Source organism: Perognathus longimembris, chromosome 2 (genome assembly GCF_023159225.1).
Source record: "Perognathus longimembris pacificus isolate PPM17 chromosome 2, ASM2315922v1, whole genome shotgun sequence".
NCBI lineage: Eukaryota > Metazoa > Chordata > Mammalia > Rodentia > Heteromyidae > Perognathus > Perognathus longimembris.
In genome coordinates this window covers 141,399,672-141,416,355 of record NC_063162.1, presented here as the reverse complement: position 1 = coordinate 141,416,355, position 16,684 = coordinate 141,399,672, and the positions used below count along the sequence as shown (strand labels likewise).

Below are 16,684 nucleotides of genomic sequence, written 5' to 3'. Positions count from 1 at the left end.
GAGATGGATCATATTATTTCTTAAAAAGCTCTTCATTATTTTAGAAAGGAAAAAATAGCATTTTCTGTTTTCTGGACAGAAACTGGTCATACCAACTGCAACCATTTGGATGGGTATATATTACCATCTCTTCACTAAGATACCTGTATCAGTGGGCTATGGGAACGATCTGGTGATTTTTAATATCTGCTGTGTCTTGTGGACCTAACAGGTGAATTTCAGATTCATCAGCATCAATGGTACATGATTGTTTCTGGTACATGATTGGTGACTATTACGGCTGTTGTTTTTTTCCCTAGCAGTTGTGCAATCTCCACTGATATTGTAAAAATGATGAGTGATTATTTCCCACTTCAAAAGGCAAATGGTACACATTGCCCAATATAAATAAGAGTTTCTCAGCCTTGGTATTATTGACATTACTTGTTAGCAAGATTTTGTTGTTGTTTGGCAAAAATAGGGAAGCAGTTCTGTGCACTTCAGCCTCTGCAGTTGCGTTCACAATCCCCACTACCCACTAGATGCAAATGTCTTCTTTCCAGTCATAACAATCAAAATGGCTTCATACATGACTAGAGTTCCTTTGGAGGAAAATTCTCTCCAGCTGAGAGCCACAGGAATGCAAACCCAGCAATAATCAACATCAATCTTTGAGTATAGATTCTCCACATTTCTCCAGTCAACTACAGCATTTCTTCCATTTTTCTAATTCTGGGTGGGAAGGTGTTGGTGGAATGTCAGTCTCTCATTCTTCTCTTGAGTGTGGCAGCTTCTCATTCAAGTTGTGGTGGCTGTGTGTGGAAAATACAAGAAGCAGAAGGAAGAAAGGAAAAGATACAATGACAATGGAGAGAAAGTGGCAATTTGATTCATGGTGGGTTGGTATTATAGCAAATATAAAAAGACCCTGAATCCTCAATGGACTCCTCCCAACCAAGGCCAAGGGCCACATCACACTAATGAAGCTACATGAAAAATTGAAGCAGCTGGCCAATGGCTTATTTTCTTTGTAAGAAACTATAAAGCTATTGGCTCCATGATTAATTTGAAAAAAAAAACAATATAAAATTAAATGTGGATTTAAAATGTAGTTTATAATGTAGGAATTATAGAAAAAATCTATATGAATTGATGTTATAATTTATACATACACTTTTTTTGTGAAAACAATGGAATTTATAGAAAAAGAGGTCATGAAGCATATATTAAGTACATATGTTGTTGACAATTGGACTTTGCAATTACATTGTCAGCTCCTTTGTGCTTATTAAAGAACAAACAAAAAAAATCAAAATTCCCCAAATTTGTTTTGTTATTTTGTCATAGAAAATAACTGTAATTAAAGTTGGAGGCTTCTGATATGGACAAATTCATCAAGTCACTGACACCAATATCACTGGGCAAGCTATCAGAAAGCCCATATATCTAAAGAGCAGAATATGACATTCAAAGGACATTTGTAAGTTTAATTTCTATCAGTGGGATCTTCTTTAGATAAGCTGATAGGAAGGTAATACCAAATAATGGAAGAAAAAAGAATGAGGTAAAAACAAGTACTTAAATACTAATTAATACAACCCTATGTTTATTTGAATCAAATGGATGTCCCTCACATATTATAAAATTAGATATAATGTGACCATTTAGATAATTATTTCTAAGCTGGATTTTTTAATGTTTGAATTAGTTGAAAGAAGAAATTATGTGAAAATGGCCACTTCCTGTTTCCTGTCAGATTTGGTGAACTTCTTTAGCTTCTGTTTGGCTATCCACTATATTTCTGTCAGAAAAATGACTACATTTCTAGTGATCAGAGGATTTAAAAGTTGAATAATATTAGAAATAATTGTTACTGTGAGAAATGTGGAATTCATAGTTTCAGTAGATGATTTTCAATGGCCACTCCAGTATATGGCAGGATAGTTATAGACAACCTCACAGGAGTGTAATTTCCATATCATCTGCCAGCAGGCATTGAGTAGATTTGATTCTCTTGGGACTGGCCCAATACCTGAATCTTACTAAATGAATAAAGCCGTCTTTTTCCTGCTGACAAAGTCCGGAGTTCCCGTCCAACTTAACATCTTGTACATGGATCAGGAAGGTTCAAAGAGAAAAATCCTTCAGTTTCTGTATGTTCTTCATTCCCAACTTCATCCATAACCTTACTGCAACTAGTCTGTTGATAAAACCTTAGCTTGAGAATGACTTTGGTTTCTCAACCAAGTTAGGTAGACTCTTAGAATAGTTACCTAGTAGAATTCTGTTAGAATAAAAGGCTAGTTTAGAAGAAAACCAGCTGTGTATAAACATACCCCAAAAGGATCACAAGTGAATTAAGTCCTTACAGGATCTTGATACCCTAATGAATGCCACGGACACAGTTGGTAGCAATGAAGTGTCCATTTCCATGTCTGTCTCCAGCTGGATTTAGTGAAAACCTGGCAGGGAACTTGTGCACAAAACAGAACAAGGAAGTAGAAAGCCAATGCCAGAACTAGGGGGGAAACCAGCAATAGTGACATAACTTAGTTGGGGATTTTGTCTGCTCCTTTGCTAGGTTTTTGTATTGACTAAAGGAAAAGTTGGAGAGGAGAAGGAGGGGGGGGAGGAGGAGGAGGAGGAGGAGGAGGAGGAGGAGGAGGAGGAGGAGGAGGAGGAGGAGGAGGGAGGAGGAGGAGGAGGAGGAGGAGGAGGAGGAGGAGGAGGGAGGAGGAGGGAGGAGGAGGAGGGAGGAGGAGGAGGAGGAAGGGGAACACAAAATGCATTTGGTTGTACTGAAATCCCCCAAATGAATAGAGTAGAATATGTTTAACATTCTGGAGACCATTTCTGCCTCCTTTTTGAGTTTTTTCTAAACTTCATGGTAAGTATGTTTTTCTTTATGTTAAAGTTTCATTATTAGCATGTTCCCGTGGCATTTCACCCTCACATGGGCACGTGAGCACAGTAAAAAAGAAAAAGGAAAAAGGAACGAGGTTGTTAATCTTGTGCAAAAATCAGTAAGATTCTAGATTCAGAAGCCCTTCTTTGTTGGAGTGCAAGACAGTACAGGGTGTTCCTTCATGCTCCACCATTCGGACATGTCTGTCTCGTTGTTGTCTCATTGCTTCCAAACTCACAGGGTTTGTAAGGTGTGCAAGTTCTCTTCAAATTGGAGCCCGGGCACCATCCCATCCTCATGGCTGAATGCCTCCATCCTAACACCAGAATGTGCAATGGCAGGACTTTAAAAAAAAACAACAACAAACAACCAACAAAACGAGGCGCTCTCGGATCTGTGTAATTCTTCTCCCTTTCCATTCTCGTTCAAGATGCTTTACCTGGTAGCGCCTATGTTCTTGTAGTGACACATGAGAAGGTGCTTAAAGGTCTTCTTGAAGGTGGCGTTGCACAGCGCGTAGCAGGCGGGGTTGATGGTGCTGTTGATGTAACAGAGCCAGTAGCCAATTGTCCACACTGTGTTGGGAATGCAGGGCGCGCAGAAGGTGTTGATGAGCACCATGACGTTGTACGGGGCCCAGGTGATGATGAACGCCAAGAGGATGGCCAGGATGGTCCTGGTCACTTTCTTCTCTCGGGAAGGAGGAGGCTTCTTTTTGGCTGGCTGTTTGGTCATCTTCACGATCTTCCGAGCCACCATGTTCTGTTTCTCGTCTCCATTGGGACCCGAGGACCCCACGAGTTCCACCGTGGCATTGGTCGGGGCACACGCGTCCCCTTTGTGGGTCTTGGTGACGATCTTGATGCACGTCTGCTTCGAGTTCTCATCCTTGGAATGGCCCAGGGAGGTGGAGACTGTGTTTTCGTCCTGGGTGACTTCGTCCTCTCTCAGGTTGGAGGCCACGGCGCTGACGGAGGTGGAGTCGTTGGAGCTCTCCTTCTCCTCGCCGGGGACGCAGTTGTCCGCCCCGGCATCCCGGGGAGACTTGCCGTTCTGGATTTTGTTGTGCTCCAGGCCCCCATCGCCGCTGGCCATGTTGTTGTTGCTGGGCTTCACTATCCTCCCTTGCACGAGGCTGGGGGAAACCGGGTCTTGGTTGGCCGCGGGCTCCTTCTTTTCCTTCTTGATCCTGCTCTTGCTGGCTCGGGATATATGCCAGTAGAGCACAGTCATGATGATCACCGGGAGGTAGAAGGCCGCGATGGCCGTGCCAAAGGTGACGGCGGCATTGGAGAAGAACTGGATGTAGCACTCTCCGTCTTCCACAGTTCTCACCCCTACGATGAACTGCCAGAAGAGGATGGCCGGGGCCCAGAGGATGAACGAGAGGACCCAGGCCGCCGCGATCATCATGCCTGCCATCTTTGTGGTGCGCTTCACCGGGTAGGTCAGGGGTTTGGTGACACAAAAGTACCTGTCAAAGCTGATGATGAGCAGGTTCATCACCGAGGCGTTGCTGACCACGTAGTCCAAGGCCAGCCACAGGTCACACACCACCGGTCCCAGAGGCCAGTAGCCAATCACAGTGTAGAGGGTGTACAGGTTCATGGAGAAGACCCCTATGATGAGGTCAGCACAGGCCAGGCTGAACAAGAAGTAGTTGTTGACGGTCTGGAGGTGGCGGTTGACTTTGATGGAAACCATGACCAAGATGTTCCCGATGATGGTCACCAAGCTGAGGGATCCAGCCACCAGGACAATGAACACCACTTCGAATGTCTTATAAGGACTGGTAATAGCCAAGCCATTGTTAGAGGAGTTTGTTGAGTTATTCATTTTGTGTTCAACCAAGTGGCCAAATGAACATTGAAACCTGCAGGGAAATAGGAAAAGAAGTCAATGAATATGATAGAAGCATCGCCTTTATATATATAGCCTCAGATTTCTTCTTTTTGAATGGTGATTTGCTCCCCCAAATAGTTCTTCTCCTGTATATGTACTATGCCTACCTAACGAAAATGAAACAACTTCAAATGGAGGATTGCAAAGATCTTTGCAAGCTGGCAAGCATTTGAAGCCTTAATATTATTGTGAGTGACTCCAAATATCTATATGAATAACTTTCCGTCTGTCTGTCTGTGTCACCAGTGAGCAAAGTAAAATTTCTTGCAAAACTTTCCAAAGTCTCCAGAGGTTTGTAGGGTAGACATAAAATTTAATAAACCAATGAGAAGAAAAAATTATGGAAGAGAGCATAAAACTGAGTATGTAACTTTTATAGTCAATGATATTTTTCTTTTTGGTAGTTATAAGCCTTTCTCATAATAGCATTAATGAGGGTGATAATAAAAAGAATATAAAATATTTTATTAGCCAATGCACTTACCCAAATAAAATTATTTTCTCTGACCTCTGCTTTGTACTTCTCATTATTTCCACCTAATATAGCCAAGGAATTTCCAATATTCTGTATCTTGCAAGAGAATCATTGGGTATTAATTTATATTGCCATTACTGTGCTAATTGTCCATACGTTTCTTTTTTCACATTACTCTTAAATCTAGTCTTTCCACCAATCTTTTTTTTTAAGTGAAGAGGTAACAGAAATATAAGTTCACATACCTGTTCATTAATAGCAATTAACCCATTCAACAATGCATGCTTTTGTGTCATCTTCCTATCCTATTGAGCAACTTATCCCAATTAGACATTGTGATACGATACAGTCTAAGATTGAGGTCAGTACAAAAGTTTCTGCCTATGAGAGGCATAAATTCCAGTGGCAGACAGGCTAATAAAGCAACAATTATAAAACCCAAAAATACATTCTGATGACTAATCTTACTGGCCTTAAGTAAATCCATCATTGTCATATTTCAAATGATCTCATCAAAGGCTGATGACAACAGAGTGATCTTCCTAAAGGGAGTAAGTATGGTGGGGACACAGAATAGAATATTAAAGGTTCTTGACAGAGCCACCATGTTTCTGAAGAAAGGGCAGCTGAAGGAAAGGCTAGCACAAGTTTCACCTCCTGACAAAATTGCTGTAAATTCCTTGTCAGAAAATAAGAATTACCATACACATCGCTTCTTGTCACTTCAAAATTCAGAAAGCTCTATTAATTCTGATATAGCTACTTGGAAAGTAATGCTATGAGATACAGGTTGGGCAATTTGCTCTTTAAATCCATGGGAAATAATACTTTGGTAAGTTTCTTGCTGGCAAAAGTAACATTCAAACAAATGACTTCGTCTACTTCAGAAAGCAAATTATCCTCAATTATAATGCCTTAATAATAGAGGCCTGGGAGTATTTAATTCCCATTTCCTGCAAAGGGAGCAGGCAATGTTTCTTGTTTTTCTATTTCTTCCTGTTTTAACCCCATTAATTTAAAATCCTTGCTGGACTTTAGTAAGACCTCAAATTCTGAAGCTACAAATTCTGAGTGCTCAAATTCTGAACACTACATAATTTTTAGTTTTGCATAGAAAAAAATCATGTTATTAAAGTTACCCATTTTCCTAATATAAAGTTATTTGGAAAAAAGGAAAAAAAAACCTACCAATCTAAAACACTGGTGTTCTAGAGATATCAAAGAAAAATTAAATCCTAATGAATTTTAAATATAATTAAATATATTCAACCTCAATTTAAATATAGAAATCCAAACAAATGAATAATTTTCTATCCATGATGGTTTTGTTGTTTTATTTTGTTTTGATTTGTTCGTGTGCCAGTAGTGGGTTTCAACTCAAATCCTCATGTTCTGTTCTTGGTTGGCTTTTTCCACTCAAAGCTGATGTTCTACCATTTAAACCACCTGTCTTCTTCTGGATTTTTGCTTGTCAATTAAAAACAAGAGCTTCATAGACATTCTAATGCAAGCTAGCTTCCAAGTATGCTCAGATCTCAGCCTCCTGAGTAACTAGAATTACACGTGTGAACCACCAGTGCCCAGCTTCTCATAAGGTAAGTATTATTTGCTAGGACTATTGGAGTAATGTTTGTGGAGGACAATTTATTCATGTTTATAACATGTTTAATAATTTTTTTCTATAAACATTTACATGTTGCTTAGAAGCACTTTTGTTGAGGATGCTTACATTGAGTTATCTGTCTTGAAATGTAGCTATAAAAATGTGTGAAGAGGTTGCTCAAGGGCACTCATTCAGTAATGTTATACCTACAATATACTAAAAACAATCATTCTATTCACTGACATAGGCTTAGTTAATATATTGTTATTTGTCTCCTTAATACATTACACTGTAATATTGCATAGAAGTTAAATGTGTGTATATGAGAAAGAGAAAGGAAAAAAGAGAGAGAAAGAGAAAGAGAGAACATGTGCCTTCAAATCCCCACTTCCATCCCTTTTGGCCACCCTAAGGTGAGTGACTTTGCTCACCCTTCTACCACGACATTCTATCCCACCCCCCTAGCGGCCAAATAAGTTGCTGGCTAACCATAAATTGGAACCTCTGAAACTGGCCATTTGGGATGGCAATTTCTCACAGTAATGACTGCTGGTGCCATTTCATTGCTTATGGCCCCGGAGCCAGCAGTCATCTGGAGCTAGGCCTTTGGTCTAAGGTCTAAGGTCTATGACGTCAGGCAACAACATCCTTACAGACTCAGAGCTGGCTGGGCACTGGAGGAATGGTGCATCAGAAGAGACTGTTCAACCTCCCAGGATAGGCCCAGATGAAGGATGCTGGGGTAGAGGACATCTTTGCAGGTGGAATTAATCTCATTCTGGATTTGGAGTGCACTCTACATCCAATGATGGGTTGCTGGTAAGAAGAGATACATGAAGAAGATGCTGTGTAAAGACAGAGGAAATTGGATGAATGCACCTCCAACCCAAAAAGATTCAGGGATTGTGGGCAACCCCAAGGCACGAGAGGAAAGAGACATGGTGCAGATTTTTCTCTCTAGGCTCTGGCAGTAATCACCACTACCTGCACTTTGGATTTTGACTGGCCATCTCCAGAACAGACTTCTCTTATTGTGAACTGTTACATGAGCCTTAGGAAAATAGTAGAAGGGAGCTGGGCAGGAAGGTTACACAGTCTCCTTGGCCCCAAAGAGCCCGAGGGTGAGAAAAAACGGGTAACTGCACAGTAAGGGGTCAGTGACATATTATTGTGGTGCTTTTTGTTCTCTTAGTGCCTCAGACTCCGACTCAAATGTTTCTTCCTGTTCAAATGTTTCTTCCCATGATGCCCTCGGTGCCTGCTCGACCAATGAGAAGAGCCAGGGCAATACGTGCACAAGTCCTCAAGAAACCAATGCAAAGCACAGGAAGGAGATACAGAGAAGCCTGGCACTATAGAAACCACCCTTCCCGAGGCCTCCACTGGATTCCTTAGAACCCTCTCCTGATGCAGTTTCAGCTACTTTCTTTCACTTTCAAATAAACCTGTTCTGTTTAATTTAAAAAATAAATGATGCAGGGATATCTAGGGATAGGCCTGTAGATCATTGGAAATGATGTCAGTAGAATGTAACTCTATCAGTGGAATTCTTTCCGTAAGGTTTCTTTCAAAGTTATTCATTATTTATCCAATTAACTTAATCAAAAATGATTTCACTAAACCATTTAATATTCCAGTGACACTTTACTAACACATAGGATGAAGCTTGAATCCAGTGAGGAAAAATAACAAAGACAGCTCCTTAGAAATCTTTCTCATTTCTTGCCTTTTTCTCCTTCCTCCTACCATCTGCTCGTGTACTTATGTTTTTCTTTTCTTCTAGATTCTGTATAATAGGCTATTTCCTTCTGCTCCCCCTACCCCCTCCAGTCAGTGATAGGTGATAGATTCAGAGCACTGAGCCTGAAAACTTGAATGTTCAGAAACATAGAAGATTGACTTACCTACACTGAGTCTGCATATTATCTGGTGTCAAAAATATTCTGCCAGCAATGTGTGAGCTTTTCCCATTTAGGAAATTGCTGCGTGGAATGGTAGGTTTTACTCCATAGGCATTATGTAAAGTGTTTGAAAGGAAAACAAAATTAGAAACACATTTGGTTTTCGAGCTGCATATTACTACACAGAAGTTGCACTATTTTTTTTTTTTTTGGTCAAACAGATAAACCCATGAAAGTAAATGGTAGGAAAGAGTGAAAGGAGCTGAGATAGCAATGTGAGACTCACATCAGAATAGACAGAAGAGAATTCATGAATTTTTTTTCTTTCAGTGTGTAAAACATTAGGTTAAGCATGGTCTCAGTACAGCATTAACATGCTTGCTGTTTTGGCTGCCTGTCAGTTATAATATTATCCTTTGAGATCCTAGGACAAACTTCCACTCCACAGCAGCCAAGTTATCTTCCCCTCTTTAAAACACATTGTAAGCACTTCTTATCCTAGAAAAATGTCATGACCTCCGGGGAAAGTATGGTCACCATGCTTTCACTACAATCTTGTCTTTCTCATGCCAGCCAATGCACATTTTAGTTATATGTTCACACAACATACCTCCGCTACACCCCCCATCCCCCACCTTGCAATAAAAAAAAAAAGAGAAAGAGATCTCTACAAGTATAAGTGGAATGTAACCTGGAGATGCTCAATAACTTTAACTTCTTAAAATCAAAGCCCATCTCAGCAAACATAGTGGCATCCATCCTTTTCTCCTCCAGGAATCTGCCAACACTCAGAAATGGACCATGAGTGGGACTTAGTATACAGTACTAAATAGCCACTGAGTTCCTGAGCAAGCTGACAGACACAGAAGCTAACGCACTAAAGTCTGTTATGTCCTCATGAGGAGAGAAAAGCTCAATGGAAAGGAAGCATTTCCTGGAGAGATACTGAACGTTGTATATGATTAAGCAGCTGTATTTGAATCAATGTCTGTGTCTTTCCTGCCATTTGAGAAGCTGGAAATTGTGTATAGTCGGCCTTTAAAAAAATATTTTGTGGGTTTTTTTTTTCCCTCCTTGAAGCTGCCAGGCTGCTAGTTTAATAACTCTAAATTAGTTAATTCATTGCTTTGAATTAAAAATGTGAATCAATTTGCAGCGGAATTGAGGCTTGTTTTGACTCTGAGAGAAAATTCTAGAATGAATGCTGTTGTTCTGGAGAGGCAAAGCAATTGCAAACAATGCCTCTTTTTAGAGAGCCTTTCAGTGATGCACGTGTGGTCTATGGGAAGCTGGGAAAGAGCTCCTGGGAACCAGGGCTTTGGATGTAGGTCAAGGACAGCTTGGGAGAAAGGAAGGAAAATCACTTTAGAGAAAGTGTTTCCTCAAGGTACATCAGGATAAGAGGGATAATAAGAATCAATGGTATCAGAAGTTCTGAACAGGCTTGGAAGTACCCACTGAAATGAAATCTCTTCTTCTGAGCATAACATAAACCCAGATAGCACGTAATGTTAACTAAGGATAAGGTAAGGGCAGGACGCTTAATTGTACAAAGGAATGTGTGTGTATACATATATATACACATACATATGTAAATATAATATATATTTATATGATATATATATTTAGTTTAAATGTGTTTTTACTTATGAAGAGGAAGGAAAAGTTTATCCATTTGCTCATCTTTTAAAAAAGCATACTTGCATGAAAATTAAAAAAAATAAGTGGTATGATTGCACTGTTATCTTCTAAAACATATACAGTTAAAATGTAAGCTTAATATACACAGCCTTTCTTTTGGTCATAATTTCTAGAGTATAAGTGCATAACTGCCTCCTCCCCTCCCCTCAAATGAATTCACCCCCCATAAAACATAAATCTTGTGTCCAATTTGATTTTTCAATGACAAAAATGACATGAGCCTCATATTCTTATGATTCATACAGGATTCAATGAAGCTATAAAAATAACGTAGTAATGAACTATAGAATGTAATGGGCAGCAACTATTTTTATTGTTCCCAATTGAAACACAAAATGATTCTCTCTCCCGGAGCCTGATTGCAGCCTATTTCTAGAAGTAAGCAAAATGACCACAGTGTTATCTCCCTGGAACTCAAAACAGCAGAGCATGAGAAGATTAAGGTCTTCACTAAATGATCGAAAGGCAGTCGAGATGAGGGAACAGTTTAAAATTAAAAAACCTTCATCAACTGAGCAAAGATTGTCATCTGAAAAGCCCTCATTTTAGCGCTCAAGCAAGTTGGTCAGAGATAATGAAAAGGTTTCTGTGGAAAATCAAAGGGGTCAGCTGTCCCAAAGTAAAACCACTTCTTACCGATTACTTTAGAGAATCACAGTATCATCAAACATACATAAGATGTTATCTATACTGCCTCAACCATCTTGTTTCCCAATCCCGACTCTCGTCTTCCCATCACTGCAGAACCGATTTCATTGTTTGATTATACCAACTCCTATTCACCCCAAGGGACTCCAAACATTTAGAAAGCTTGGATCCCTCATCCAGACTGAGCTATTACTTCCAAGTCCTCATCTTTCCCTTTTCCCAAGGCAATGTCCCTGTTGACTAAGCACAATGTGAAAGCTATGACAAAGGGCATACTTCCTTTCTTGACTGGTACCATTTGGGCTTGGTAATGGCCCTAGGACAATTATTTACACCTGTCTCCAATATGTCACCTACCGAAGAGTAGTTGCATTTTGAATTGTTCAAATTAAATGATTTCTGTTCCCACATCAGGCATAAGAACAGAAAATGTTCCAATAGATAGATGGTATATGGATTGTGACTCATGGGGAAATCTGATGGGTGGTGTATTTTTTTTCTTGAAGCACCATAGTGCTACCATTAGCAAAGCAGTTTTCATGTGGGCTCTTTGCAGAAATGGGAATATGCATAGTCATACTTTGGAGAGAAAGTGTTAGAAAAGGACAGCGTGAGTAATTCTCTCATCCCTAGGACATCTCAGTGGAAGGAAATAGGAAGCTGAGAGATTCTTTATCCTAGATTCTTCACTCACCACTGTGGGTAGGCGTGTACACATGCACTTGTGCCAAGGGCATTTGTTGAGGAGGAAGGGATGAGAACACACACAAGAAGAAAAGGCAGACAATATTCTGTTCTAATAAAGGTCATAGGATAGAGGATTTCTCAGGAATGACCAGTGCAGTGTGACAACAGACACTTGTAGGTCCAAACACTGCATTGCTGTAAGCAATCATCTCAACGTAAAGAATGGTATCTCTCAAGTTCTCAAATGGATAGGAGAGAGAAGAGAGAGAGAGAGAGAGAGAGAGAGAGAGAGAGAGAGAGAGAGACAGACAGACAGACAGACAGACAGACACAGAGACAGAGAGAAAGGCTACCCAACATGACTCTCAGTTGAAGATAGATAACAGCTGAAGGTATATCTTTTGCTTTCTAAAAATAATCTAACTCGGTTTCATCTGAATTGATTCACAGATGAGTGGATTGTGTACTAAAGCTTCAGGTTAAACCTGGGAATGAAACCTATCTTGTCGCTTTCTGGATATATGAATTTAAATATGTCACAACCCTTTCCCCATCTAAATCATCTAACAATCAGGGAAAGCAAAATGAACCACGCATGATTTTGTACATGAAGATAATAGGTCAGGCTCTCAGCAGGTGCTTACTAAGTAATCATTATCATCGAGTTTGTTGTTATTTCACAGGCAGTTCTAAAAAAGTTTAAAAAAATGAAATAGGAACAAAGCACGTAGTCTGTCTTGTAAAATATAAGAACTTAATTTGAATAACTTTCTTTTTATAGGAGTCAATTCTTTGTCATTTTTATTATCTCATCCCAGTGACTTTAAGGTTTAGAGAAACCCCACTAACATTCAATAGTACGCATGTTTCTTCTGTACTATCGTTGATCGAAAATTTGAAGAAACACCAATCTAGAAATTCATAATTAATATTTTTCCTAAAAATTAATTTTCTTCCTGATTTCTTTTCTAAAATGTCAGAGGGGCATAGATAAATAATTATCTTTAAAATTATTTCTGTGGTTTCTTAAAATAATATTTAGTGATTTGTAGCTCATGATGAAAGCAGGGCATTTTAGAGAGGATAATCTTTCTGAAAAATTAAAGACAAAAATGACAAATTTAGAACAAGTCCTGAAACCCCAAAATTCCTTGGTAACAAATATAAAAATAGTGAAATTTTCACTAAATGTCAAATTGTGAATGTTTAGAACATGGGCTATGAATGTGCATAAAATTAATTTGTGTCTTCCAAGATCACTCTAGGTACTGTTTTCAAAGAGACAACGATTTTATTTTTAAAAAAGCAAAATGTTTATCCATATCTTGTCATTCTGACCTATTAACTGGAAAAAAAGTGAAAATATTCAAAGAAAATCAGAGTAAGGATTTTGGCCTATTTCTGTCTTTTTTTTTTTTTTTTTTTTTTTTTTTTGCCAGTCCCGGGGCTTGGACTCCGGGCCTGAGCACTGTCCCTGGCTTCTTTTGAGACAACTATTTTAAACATTCTAATTTAGCAGTTGTACTAATTGAAAGAAAACATCTTGTAATCAAAAGAAGCAAAGAACTTTTAATTGGCCAAATGCCAGTTTACTTGAGGAGCATACTTGACATACTTTTGTTTCTCATTTATAAGTACCTTTCTCTACTTTATCTCTGTCTCTTTAAAAAGTTCAATTTTACTTTTTGTTTTTTAGTTTTGCCTGTCCTGGGGCTTGGACTCAGGGCCTGGACACTGTCCCCGAGCTTCTATTTGCTCAAGGCTAGCACTCTACCACTTGAGCCACGGCACCACTTCTGGCCTTTTCTGTTTATAGTACTGAGGAATTGAACCCAGGGCTTCATGCATGCGGGGCAAGCATTCTACCACTAAGCCACACTCCCAGCCCTAATTTTACTTTTATAGATGAGAAAAAAAAATGTCAAAATACAGAAATATATCCTATGATCAAACATCAAATAAATATTTCCTGGTTGTGGGGACGCTGGCTGTATATGTAGACTGACCCTCCCCTCTTCCCGCCCTGGGGCCGCCTTCCGGGTCTGGAAGGAGTAATTCTGGCTCAGCCCGGCCTCCCATCTCGATCTAGGATCCACGTGGATACCTCCAAGATGGCGCCGCCGGGGCCCAGGGGCGGTTCTATTGGGGTGTGACTTCAGCCCGTGGGGGAAGTCCCAGGGTGCCACTCTTGTGGAACAGCCCAGCTCAGCCAATCGCTAACTTCCAGCTAGTCAACCCAAGTCCCTCCTCTTCCTGCCCGCCATTACTGTTATATAAACCACTTCCTGATTAAACCTCTTTGAGATTGGTAGAACATCCAGACTGGCTCCCCGAGATCTCTGACCTGCCTCAGCTCCTGAGGGGGATGGAGGAGGTTTTGGCATCTTTCCTCATCTTAGCTTAGTCCATAAAGACACGCTTTGCTCCCTCTGCGGGTGGGAGGAGTAGAGCCGAGTGTCTTTCACAATTTGGGATCAGGCATCTCCCTGGGTGAAGTGGGGGCGGGGGGGAAGGGGGTCTTGAGCCCCCATACCTGGTATTCTCTGAGGGTCTTTAATATTCATCAGCATTTCTTTTATCAATTCCAATTTCTTCATCTCTACAACTTAAGCTCTCCCCCTCCCTTTCCTCTCTCTCCCTCATTTCCCTCCCCTTCCCTTCCTTTTTTTTTTTTTTTTTTTTTTGGCCAGTCCTGGGCCTTGGACTCAGGGCCTAAGCACTGTCCCTGGCTTCTTCCCGCTCAAGGCTAGCACTCTGCCACTTGAGTCACAGCGCCGCTTCTGGCCGTTTTCTGTATATGTGGTGCTGGGGAATCGAACCTAGGGCCTCGTGTATCCGAGGCAGGCACTCTTTCCACTAGGCTATATCCCCAGCCCTATCACAGATTTTATAAAGACACATTTTCTCACATTCCACTAACCACATTTATTACTCGACTCTGTCACAAGTTTATATTTTTATATTAGATGAATTGGCTAATAGTTTTCTATTCACTAACATCATCCAGAAATGTATCGATTGCTTTCATATGCATTGGGAAGTTGGCCTACATTTTCTGTTCAGTTTACTTACTTGTGTGTGGAGCAAATTACAGAGGATTATAGGACTAATCAGAGCAAAATATGGCATGCATGGTTTGTGAGTATCTATGAAGCACATGATTTCAAAGATGGTAACTAGTTAGCAACTTTATTAGGAGCCCTCCTGGGATTTTTATAGTTAGGTTACATGATGAAAAGAAAATAATTACAAAGAAGGAGGGAGAATGAGGTTCATGGGCCAACGAAATGGCCTAGTTAAACCTACCGTGTGGAATGTCTCAAATGATCAAATTATCTAAGTGAAGATCTCCTACCATTTTAGGCTGTGATGCTGCCTGATAAAAGCAGTTGAGGGAATCTCCCTGCTGCCCTTAATTTTGTGCAAACAGCCTACTTGCTTGTTTTAACTAACTAGTAGCCAGTTCTGTTGTTTTCTCCTTTTGAGCCAGTGTGTGTGTGTGTGTGTGTGTGTGTGTGTGTGTGTGTAGAGAGAGAGAGAGAGAGAGGACTTTTTTTATGGCTTTGGAGGCACTACTCCATATCTCAAAACTAAAATGCTTAGTTATACAAGATGGTGTCTCCCTTAAGAATTCAAGTAGAAGTAGATTGACAGGAGACACATTGTCCACCCACACCACCTCTTCCTTTCTTACATGGAGCTGTTTGTTTTGAAACAGTGGTGTGGGTCTTAAATTAGGAGAAAGAGGAAAGGGGTTTGTGATGGTACAATAATTGGCATTCTCCTGCCAGAGAGGTGGCCTTCCCTCTCCTAGCTCTGTCCTCTGTGGCAGGGAGGGTGGACTGTGACTCTAAAATTATGTTTTGCCCCACCCCCAAACTTTTAGGATTGTATGTATGTTATATATGTATAATATATATACAATATAAACATATATATATATATATATTTTTAGACAGTGTTTTACTAGGTCACCCAGGCAGGCCCTGAACTGGAATTTATAGGTCATGTACCACTGTGCCTGATTTAGGGTTCTAGTTTTATGCTAATTCTCTTAGGATACCCACAATCCCAGTTGACAGATCAGCACTGTGTTCCTGTTTCTTCCTGAGATCTGCATTTTCCTAAATACTGTACCCGTGTACCTTCAATGGGAAAAGCTGGCTTTCTCTCTTTCTCTCTGTCTCTCTCTGTCTCTTTCATCTTCCTCCATTGGTGTTAATGACCTTCCTGTAGGAGCAGCTGCTTTGTGCCAGTTGGGTTTCTTTGTTATGATATGCATTCCTCCCACAACCAGATATCCTGATACATCTCAGCTTCCTTCTGTGACCCTTCATCCATGCAAGCTTGAAAATTAGATTCAAATTGCTATCTGTGTCTTCATTTTGCTCTCAAAATTGAAAACCTACAAGCATGAACTAATTCTCCCAGTCAAGCCCTGTGTTTGCCTACCACCTCATTAAAACATGGCTTCAGCACTGGAGAAGGAGGTCGCTTGTGAGAGGAGGGAAATGACTTTGTGGCAAGTTCATTTGCGGGTCCCCTCGAATGGCACACTGAAGGCTGGTCCTTGGAGTAAGGTTTTTCTCTCACCCAGTCTGGTCTCTACCATCTGCTTCCTCCATTAATTGACACCTCTGCACCAGCGATTTTATCCTGGGCTTATTTAGTGAACAGACTGGAAATAGTGTTCCAATGACTTCCATCCTTTCTTCCTGTACCATGTGAATCGCTGCCTAAGTAGCTCTGAAACAAGGGAGTGACGTGGAAGTGAAGTGCAGAGTGACGATAATATATGCAATCATTTACAAAGGGTAAAGAAAGTTGTGTATTTTTTAATTAAAACAACTTGTATTATAAAACACCAAATATACTCTTCAAGA

General features: G+C 40.2%; 1 protein-coding gene across 1 annotated transcript in view; it reads right to left on the bottom strand.

The window, feature by feature from the left end:
* Window positions 1-2,914: 2,914 nt before the first annotated feature.
* Window positions 2,915-16,684, bottom strand: part of Chrm2 (cholinergic receptor muscarinic 2) — a 40,396-nt gene continuing 26,626 nt past the window's right edge. Inside the window, exon 2 of the mRNA XM_048337951.1 lies at window positions 2,915-4,757. Coding sequence (XP_048193908.1) covers window positions 3,320-4,720 — 1,401 coding nt within the window. The 5' untranslated portion in view covers window positions 4,721-4,757 and the 3' untranslated portion in view covers window positions 2,915-3,319. The remainder of the gene's footprint in view (window positions 4,758-16,684) is intronic.